At 33.8% G+C, this 10,100-nt stretch overlaps 2 protein-coding genes across 2 annotated transcripts in view; both read left to right on the forward strand.

Annotated features, from left to right (window-relative positions):
• The first annotated feature begins 146 nt into the window (after window positions 1-146).
• On the forward strand, window positions 147-9,818 carry LOC111715785 (glycylpeptide N-tetradecanoyltransferase 2). The gene is made up of 17 exons (XM_023491156.1): window positions 147-272; window positions 780-855; window positions 1,440-1,513; window positions 1,723-1,770; window positions 2,406-2,486; window positions 3,156-3,220; window positions 3,505-3,570; window positions 4,279-4,355; window positions 4,594-4,695; window positions 5,344-5,404; window positions 5,722-5,784; window positions 6,256-6,310; window positions 7,532-7,605; window positions 7,811-7,868; window positions 8,292-8,405; window positions 8,675-8,799; window positions 9,249-9,818. The coding sequence occupies exons 1-17, from the start codon at window positions 171-173 to the stop codon at window positions 9,361-9,363; spliced, it is 1,356 nt and encodes a 451-aa protein (XP_023346924.1). The 5' UTR covers window positions 147-170; the 3' UTR covers window positions 9,364-9,818.
• Window positions 9,635-10,100, forward strand: part of LOC111715820 (uncharacterized) — a 3,601-nt gene continuing 3,135 nt past the window's right edge. The window contains exon 1 of the mRNA XM_023491202.1: window positions 9,635-9,894. Within this exon, the coding sequence (XP_023346970.1) occupies window positions 9,654-9,894 (241 nt within the window). The 5' untranslated portion in view covers window positions 9,635-9,653. The remainder of the gene's footprint in view (window positions 9,895-10,100) is intronic.

Consider the following 10,100-nt stretch of genomic DNA (forward strand, 5'->3'; position numbering starts at 1 on the left):
GTCACATTTACGGGAAAGAGTAAAAATTAATAGACTAAAGCAGTAAGATTAATTCGTTAAAAAAATTGTTTAAAAACAATTTGTAATTTTTGTTTATACTCTAACGTGTTGTTACCTGCAATTATCGATTAATTGATTGCGTTGAAAAGATTTTATTTTCAGACTAAAAAATGGCAGATTCAGAAAAGAACGGAGACAATGTCGACGGCGCAGCGGCAAGGAAAGGGGGAAAAAAGAAGGAGAAGAAACCTAAAATTGCTGAGGTTGTTCAGGTGATTTTTGTGAGAACGAAACTAAGCATAGAATTTGAATCTGATACCAAATAGAAACGGGTTTGCCGGAACAATAACACGAATAAATTAAAAATGAGTTCGGCAGATTTTGAATGCTCATCTTCACTTAGTTACGATAAGAAAGTCTTTATTGAGAAAAGTTAGATAGGGGCCTATTTATTTCTTAAGAAATGACATAAATGGGATGCACATTTGCACACCTGCTGAGGATCTGTTAAGTTCGCATGCGGATCCAGATCGTCTTGTAAAAAAAAACGACTCGGATTTGAATCCAGCGTAGAAAATTTCTTAAGTTGGGCTATTTTCTTTTTATTTGGTTGCATGCCCATTGCCCAATGATAGAGCATGGGAACGATTGTTAACGATATAAGAAAATTTTTATTGTCTCAGCGTTAAAATACCTAACATGCTAGGAGAAAAAATGAGGAAGATAGTTTGGGGAGATTGATATTTTCAGAAAATATATATCCCTGTATCTGTGTTTAGCCCGGTGTACCTGCCTTGACCCCGGAGCAGACTGAAAATCTGAGAAAAGCAATGGAGCTTCTCAATAGTCAGAAGGGTAATGAAATTATCTACTTCTTCATTACTATCTTTATCGATGGCATACCGCCATAGGCTTGTCTCCCACCCCTAGCACTTATCTGGGTTAATTTATTAGAACTTAAACGGAAGGGAGCTCAAGCCTGAAATCTTAGATTGAAGGATTGACACTTATTATTACTATTATTATTAGTATTAGTTATTCAAGTAGTATAAATATAAATACGAGTTTTACGACGCCTATCTTTCTGATAGTATTTTCAGGTATTTGTTGCCAATCTTTCTGTGAGCTTTTTGTAAAATTTGAGGAAATGATCAGATTTTTGTGGATTTTCTGTTAAACTAGGGGATTTAAAACATTTTTAAAAAATCGAAATCATTTTAGGCCAAACTTTTTAATTTTGACGAGCCATGAACCTTTCTCGGGATTATGTGAGTCATAGGAATACGTTTAGGCCTGATCGGTGGGAAAATAATCAGTTTTCAAAATTATAAACATTGATATCCAANGGGGGAGTTAAAATTCTATTCGTAAACAAATGGAAAATGGAAATTATGACATGCCCATAAAGCTTCTTGAAAACATATTTCCTGTTGTTTCAGGAAGTGGGGGCAGTAAAGACGACCATAAGGAATATCAGTTTTGGTCTACTCAGCCTGTTCCCGGACTGCATGAGGTATTGGTTATACAATATACAACATTAATTCAAGCTTAATGCATAATTTAAATGACTATAGTGCCTCCTTGTAAAAAAGTACATCTTAAAAAATCCTCCAATTAGTGTCCTGAAAAATAAAAGATGATGTAGATAAAACGAAATTTCTAAAGTTGTGTTGAATATTTCTCTTCTTTGGTCAATTTATAGATCAATTATTTTGTGTTTAGGTGATCACCTGTAACGAGGAGATCAATCCAGATCCACAAATTGATCAGGTAAACCGTTGATAATTAAATCTAGATCTACTAATTGATCAGGTAAACAGTTCATAATCAATCCAGATCCACTAATTGATCAGGTAAATTGTTTATAATCAATGTAGATCTACAAATTGATCAGGTAAATCGTTCATAATCAATCCAGATCCACAAATTGATCATGTAAACCGTTCATAATCAATCCAGATCCAAAAAAAGATCAGGTTGACATTTCATAATCAATCCAGATCCACTTTTTGATCAGATAACAAATTCTTTTATGTCAGATATTTCGATGAAACTAATAGTTGTTAACTATTGTACAAATTTACAAGCTAAAAGGGTATAATTTTTTAAATTGAATTCTATAGCTTGCATACTTAATCAAGTAATTTTTAAAACTAAGTTTGGTTTTCTCTTAATTTTTTTTTTATTTCAGAGGGAAGCATTTTTTAGATAAAAAACCCCTATTTAACTTAGCATCATATGATCTTTTCGTAAAGTTGACAATAGATGAAAGAAAGTAGAGGTTATTTCCTTAACCTTATTTATATTTTTAAAGATTTTTTTAAATGAAATCTTTTTAACCCTTTTTCGTTAAACTAAAATCTATACTTAGGAAAACGTAACTACATTTAACAATTATATTCTAGGTGAGAGCAGAACCTTATTCTCTACCTCAAGGGTTTAAATGGGACACTTTGAACCTTGATGATCCACTTGTTCTGAAGGAGGTATTACTATTCACAGCTTGAAATCAAACTTGAAACGCACAATTTTGTCGATGTTTATTTTTAATTGTACAAGTCTTCCTGTGTCAGTTTTTTTAAGGATTTTATCTGTTTTGTGCAAATTTCTTGTTGAGCTTGTCAGTCTCTTGGTAATATTGACAGTTTCTTATTGAGCTTGTAAGTCTCTGGGTAATATTACCAGTTTCTTGTTAAGCTTGTCAGTCTCTGGGTAATATTGCCAGTTTCTTGTTAAGCTTGTCAGTCTCTGGGTAATATTGCCAGTTTCTTGTAAAGCTTGTCAGTCTCTGGGTAATATTATCAATTTCTTGTTAAGCTTGCCAGTCTCTGGGTAATATTGCCAGTTTCTTGTTAAGCTTGTCAGTCTCTGGGTAATATTGCCAGTTTCTTGTTAAGCTTGTCAGTCTCTGGGTAATATTATCAATTTCTTGTTCAGCTTGTCAGTCTCTGGGTAATATTACCAGTTTCTTGTTAAGCTTGTCAGTCTCTGGGTAATATTGCCAGTTTCTTGTTAAGCTTGCCAGTCTCTGGGTAATATTGACAGTTTCTTGTTGAGCTTGTCAGTCTCTCGATAAAATTGTGGTTTGTTAGTTTTATAGTTATCTTTTTTATTTTGTTCCAAGTCATTAGAAAATAACAGTTGTTTTAATGCAGGTGTATGTCTTGCTGAACGAGAATTATGTTGAAGATGATGATAATATGTTCAGATTTGATTACAGGTAATTTATGCTCACCTGCTGCATTGGTATTATCAACATTTTTTCTTATGTATTGGCATAATACTAATGGAAATGGGAATTTGAAAAAGGTTAACCTAGGTATGCTATGACCTTATATTTAATCATATTTGAATTTAACAGCTTGACATAAAGTAATCTGGGACCGAAGTCAATGCATTTAAGAGGTCGATGAACTCCAGGCGGTAGGTAGTTCAGCGACCTCTCTCATTCATTATATTCTGTCCCTGTCTCTAAAGTATTCTAATATATATTAACCCTACTAGTCCTGAGTTTATAAACTGGGCACTGCAACCTCCAGGCTGGGTCAAGGATTGGCACTGCGGAGTCAGGTAAACTTTAAAGGGATTGTTTTTAGAAGTTGAAAAGTAAAGACGAGCTTAAAAATGGCTGAAATTTGTTCGACGCGGTTGTTTTCTAGCCATTTTTTCACGGTCATTGTCCTCAATCGTTCATGGAACTCTGACAAACACTTTCAGAATTTAATTTACTAGTGACAAAATTTTAACAGTTAAATAAAACATGTGCTAAAATTTTATTTATCCAAAATTTAAAGGATTTTTTATGAACTTTGTGTGGCTCTGGATAACGAAAATAATTAAATAAATGAAACGTTTTTATATCTTAAATAAGGAAAAATCGCTAAAACTTTAAAAATGATATAATTCGTTAAAATATTAATAATGATATAATGTGGTTTTTAACAATTTTTTAATATTTTTTTATCGATTTTGATGATTATTATATCGTTAGAACTGTCGAGGGTCAACCCAGACCGAAATATGTTTTCAATAAATGTGGAACTAACATTCACTTTTTTTACTCTACAGAGGTTTGGTCCATTACCATCACCGAATTAAAAAAAATTAACCATGATTTAACCGTAGCCTGTCACTTTTCTGCTTAATGATAAAAGCTGAGACTTCCAAAGACCGGCGGGGCGTGTTTTTCATAGTTTCTTTTACAGAAACATAACAGATCATTATGGTTCCTAGTATGAGATGAACAATTTTTTGAAAATTATTTTTTTATTTATCTAGAGCAACAAAATCAAACAAGATGGTCGGTTTTATCTCTGCTGTACCGGCCCACGTACGAATGTATCAAAAGGATAAAAGTAAGATTTTTTCTTTTTTTTTCAACCCCCCATACTCAATTTTTAGGAAATTTTTCCGCAAAACGAAAACTTTATCGCAGAATATTGACTTTATTTGTTCTCAGAACAATATCAAAGGGAGATTAAAAAGTTCTGAAGATTAGATAATTTTTTGTGAAAAAGTGCGGGGGGGGGGGGTTATATAATATTTACCCCCGAAGCTAAAAATATACATAATAACAATATCAATATTTTGTAGAGATGGTTGAGATAAACTTCCTGTGCGTGCATAAGAAGTTGAGATCGAAGCGACTAGCTCCTGTGCTTATTCGTGAGATCACAAGACGGGTTAATCTTAAAGGTAAAAAATCCCTTTCTTCATTCTTCAACGAAGGTATCTTATTTTTCAAAAAAAGTGTACTGCAGTTTTCTTGGGAGTAATGTAATCAAACTCAGTTTCAAGGTTGTATAGTAAGGTTTAGGTTAGATACTCTGGATGCACTTTTTTCAGCAAATCCCCCCCCCCCTCTCACCAGCAACGTTGTTACTTCAATTTCCGGCAAAAATCAGTTACGTCATATGAAGTGTTGAGTGTCCAGTCCTATGAAGACGATATTTATAGTACATTGAAGTGCATCTAGAGAATCTAACCTTGCTTTACAACCTTGGTTCTACTAGTTTTTTCCCCTATAAAATTTCCTCTAGAAACTGTTTTTAACTAATTTTCAACCAAAAAAACACGCACATTTCCAACTCGATCTGAAAACCTGAAAACTGAAGATTTCCATTTATCTACTTCATCTATCTTTGTCTAAATTTCATTAGAAAGTTGTTTTTTTCATTTACAACAAAAAAACATCGCCAACCCATTTCTTAAATTATCAAACAATTTTAAACATTTCTGCGAGAACATCTTTGTTCAAATTATTCAATTTAACTTACAAAATTGCGTATCTTAAATTTGACAAGAGTTGGTTCTACCGGCAAATGTCAATTTATGAATGCTTAGGTATTTTCCAAGCAGTGTATACTGCAGGGGTTGTTCTACCTAAACCTGTTGGAACCTGTAGGTAATATATCTTGTTTATACACATTTTATCAAAACTTGAAAGGATCTTACTCCTTACACTTATAAATGTACCTTTAACGTGTTACTTTGCTTAATAATCCCAAAACTAATAAAAAAGTCGCTTGTCTTAGATTTAAAAATTCCGCCAGTTCTGTGTCAGAAAACCGCATTCTATTCTGAAATAATCCAAAATATATTAAATTTTTATTTAACTGTTGGTAGTATCACTTTAATTAACGTTGCAAATCCCTTAATGTTGCAAAACCAAATTTTTCGAGTTTATTTATTTCGATTATGTTATTGTTATATCGTATATAGGTACTGGCATAGATCTTTGAATCCTAAGAAGTTGATAGAGGTTAAATTTAGTCATCTCTCAAGGTTAGATAATTCACTTATCCAGGGTTCAGTTTTATTTTGGTGTACTTGTGCGGGTTGTATGGACTTTTTGTAAGAATGAATTGATTTTCAAAACTTCCCTTGGAGTTGATATAAGGGGGGGGGGGGGCAATTCGACACTTTGTGACGCCAAATTTTGTACAGGCTGCGTTTGATTCTAATAATTGAGATAGAAGGCTGAAATTTTGCATTGGGTCTTTGCCACCAACTCCGATTTTTTAATCCTTATAACTGCTACTAGTCCTGAGTGGCGAAAAAAAAACACGAATCAGTTTGTACAAAAAATAAAATGTGTCTATTATTTCTGAAGATAACATTATTAGTATATTATGCGTAGGAAGAAAGTGTAATAATCAAAATTATTCCACGGTTTTTCGTTTAATATTATAACAATAATTTTGATTATTACACTTTCTTCCTACGCATAATATACTATAATTGTCATATATTTAGGAATATGACAATGCAGCGGCATTTAAAGCTGTACAAACTTCCCGAGGAAACTAAGGTTTGTGTTATTTTATATCTACGGGTGTACTGTATACTGAAAACAATAAATTCAATTCAACCTAATTCACAAAATGGAATTTTGCATCAGTGTGATAATGTTTGGACCAATAAAAAAGGGGGTTGATTAAAAAGTAAAAACAACCTATGGCGTACTAAAATACTAGTTTTAAAACTGATCTGAGGCCAAATTTTAAGAATTGAGCCGCAGCTTAAATTTGAGACGCCGCGTCTAAAATAAGGTTGGTTCCACTTAAAATTGTATTCAATGTTTCAAGATTAAAGCCGGCGCTTAATTAATTGAAACCGGTTTTTGGCGGATTTGAGACGCGGCTCAAATTCTTTAAATTTGGACTCTGAACTGAAAACTTTAGAATTGTGGATATCGAGACCAATGCTTGATCGTTTATTTATTAATATCAAGATTAATTTAATATTTAATATTATTCTGGAAAGTGTATAAAATTCAACCAATCAAAGTGTTGATTGCAGAATCCGTAAAGCCAACCAGAAGCCCAGAAATTTTAAAATGTTGCACAATCAATCAGTGAAATCAGAAAGGGAGGATTAAGCATAAAATCATAAGTGTCGATAGTGGATACAGAGATTTAGATATCAGGATTAAGGGTATCCAACACAGAGCTGGAAACTTTAGAATGGGATATCCTTACTGGATTACTGGATTACTGGATTTCTGGAAATTTGTTCACAGGGAGATCACTTTCGTGACATTTTCAGCAAGTCAATATATCTTTTTTGTTTCTACTGATAGTGCATTAAGTTAAACCAGGGATCTCGGCGCCCCTGACACCTATCACATTGAAGAAATATGTTTGTCATACATATTCTTAAAACTAATTAATCCCGATAGGTTAATTAATCTGGATATTAATAACAAGGGGAGTACAAGCATTATTTCATCTGGAGATTAAGAAAAGAGGAGATTAAGCATTAATCCCGATATCCACGATTCAAAAGTTCCCAGCTCAGCTCAGATTATTTAGATGTTGAAAATTGAACATAACGAATAACGATCAAAGATTAGAAAGTGAAAAATATAGAACAGTTTAAGATGATTTTTTATGACGTAAAGTCATTTTTTGTGACTAATTCAGAATTAAAACAATATTTCGATTATTACACTTTCCTCCTACGCATGATATACAATTATTATTATTATTATTATGTTATAAAACGCCTTCCTAATCTACTTATATTCCAGGTTGTAGGGCTGAGACTGTTTCAAGTTAAGGACGTAAAGGATGTCACAGAGTTACTCAATCAATATCTGGGCCGGTCAGTTTATCTGAATATATGTTTATTCATTCTACATTCATTTATTCAACAAATAATTAATCACTTATTTATCCTCCCAATCTGTGACGGATAGTGATGGGGCATAGCTTGGAAGTCCAAAAACCTCAAAAACGACCCAAGCCTTTTCCTATCACTAGATCCTGAATATCAATAATCTTGTAATTCATTAATATTAATGGTTCAGGTTCAACCTAGCTCCGATCTTCTCCGAATCAGAGGTTGAACATTGGTTTATGCCGAAGGTGAGTTTAAGTACTCAAGAATTATGAATCACCCTAGTGATTCATCACAAACTGAGAACTTTGTTTAGATCCGTTGTAAATTTGTTCCTTTAATAACGTATTTAAATAGATCTCTGGATAAATTCACCATTCCATATTTACGAGAAAAGGGACAGTAAACGTAATTTTAACTAATCCTCCAATTAAAGAGTTACTTGACCGATTCACATTGGTGCCATTGACACTTTTATCTGAGCTGCCAAAAAAACCGGGTCATCTTCATAAGTTTAGTTCAGACGAATGTTTTAAGAAAACAAATGTGAAAAGAGTTCGGACACGTAACTTTTTGAAATAGTGAGTCAACTAAAATTACGTCGACAACCTTTCTAAACTTCAAGAACAGTCCTATATATTGCTGTCCAACTATATTAAATGTGGTTTTAGAACAACATCATAAACAGCTACGTAGTTGAAACTGAGGGTAAAATAACCGACTTTTTATCTTTCTACTGCCTTCCGTCAACAGTCATGAACCATCCAGTACATCAGAATATTAAGGTAATCAAATCAAGGAACTGAACACATGCCGCAAACTATAATTTTCTTATTCTTTAGGTTTGCAACCTAATTTAAAACTTTTGTTCAAGTTTAAGAAATATCAGGATTAGAGAATTAGAATTTGTCTTGAATATTACTTAATAAGGCAAAACAATCAAATTGTATAGACTTTCGTATTTTCTTGAATTCAAGTATTTGAGTATTTTTTTTTAGTCCAAGAATATTTCTGGTAAATTCTGTAAAATATCCTTATAATGTTGTATATCTAGGCGGCCTACTCCTTCTACAACGTGTCTACTCACACCCCTTGGCTGGACTTGATGGGAGACGCCCTCATACTCGCGAAGAAAGATGATTTTGATGTTTTTAATGCTCTTGATCTCATGAACAACAGGTGCTGCTAGTCTCAACTTACAATTTAGATTTGTTTTTAGTTTATCAGAGATATAGATTTAAAAGTTAAGAGGCACGTAGAAAGCAAAATTATGTTACAGGCAGCGAGGTCAAATTCCATCCGTCGGATAAGATTAGATAAAATTGTCACAAATAAATTATTTTTATGTCTGGCTCCGGCCAGATACTTTCCGTAGCTAGAAGGAGTCTAATGTCAATGGAATATATATTTTATCGCCCCCTCCCCCACCAGCTTAAAGTTTTCTCCAGTGTGTAAGTTATGATTGCGCTTAGTGGCAAAACTTATTTAGGACACAAGTCAATGAATCAATGAAAACTATTTTTTTGTTGTAAAAAGTATGAAAATAGGAAATTGCTAGGTAACGTTTAACTTTTTCATTACCCCCGTCCTCCTCTTAGATCCGTGCAGTAAATATATCCATATTTTAGTGAGTTCCTGGAGAAGCTAAAGTTTGGTATTGGAGATGGAAACCTTCAGTACTATTTATACAATTGGAAATGTCCAGAGATGAAACCTGAAGATATTGGGCTGGTTCTTCAATAACGCTCACTCTGCTTTCCTTCGCCACCCCCATCACCCTTTCCGTTCCACCTTTGAGCCCCCCCCCCCCCCTCCACCTTTCTTCCTTCCTGCTCCACCTTCCAACCATTTTCCCCGGCCGTCATGCCACACCTTATAACCATGGGGCCTCGAATTTCTTCTCTTCTGCTAGCCACGCCCCCTGCCTGAAGACTCGTGTAATGTCCATTTATTAACCTCCCTCCCTTTCCTTTCTTTTCCAGTCTGATATTAGTAATTGATTGATTAGAAAGAAATCTAATGATGAGTACTAAATGATGTTTTATTTGTGGGATCTCTATGTTTTCTTGTTGCTTGTGATCCAACTCTGTATAATTGCACAAATCCTTGAAGCTTATCACTCTGTATCAAAATTTTGTGTAATTTCCTTGATGATTTTTTACCAGATGCGTCCTGATCGATTGTTATTCTTTTCAGAATGTTCTAATAAAGAAAAACAAACAATGATTGAGCAGTGTTCTAAGAAACGAATGGTTTTGGCTATAGCAATATTAGGTAAAAAAATAAGGACGATGTTTTACAAATGGATATCATTCGTCAGCGAGACTTCTTCTGATATCAAAGGGTTTACTTATTTTTTTGGGGGAGAAAGGGGGGAGGGTGCGTAAAACCCTTCCTCCATACCACCCCCCGTTGCCTTCCCAGTCCCAACATAGCTCAGGCCTAGGGGCATATTCAGAATAAATGTATGGGTGGGGGGG

The sequence above is a fragment of the Eurytemora carolleeae genome, unplaced genomic scaffold, assembly GCF_000591075.1.
Source record: "Eurytemora carolleeae unplaced genomic scaffold, Eaff_2.0 scaffold14, whole genome shotgun sequence".
Lineage (NCBI taxonomy): Eukaryota > Metazoa > Arthropoda > Copepoda > Calanoida > Temoridae > Eurytemora > Eurytemora carolleeae.

Coding starts and splice junctions, on each gene's coding strand:
- LOC111715785 (XM_023491156.1), top strand. CDS start 171: ATGGCAGATTCAGAAAAGAACGGAGACAATGTCGACGGCGCAGCGGCA. Junction 856..1,439: donor GCTTCTCAATAGTCAGAAGG/GTAATGAAATTA, acceptor CTGTTGTTTCAG/GAAGTGGGGGCAGTAAAGAC. Junction 5,785..6,255: donor AAATTTAGTCATCTCTCAAG/GTTAGATAATTC, acceptor TCATATATTTAG/GAATATGACAATGCAGCGGC.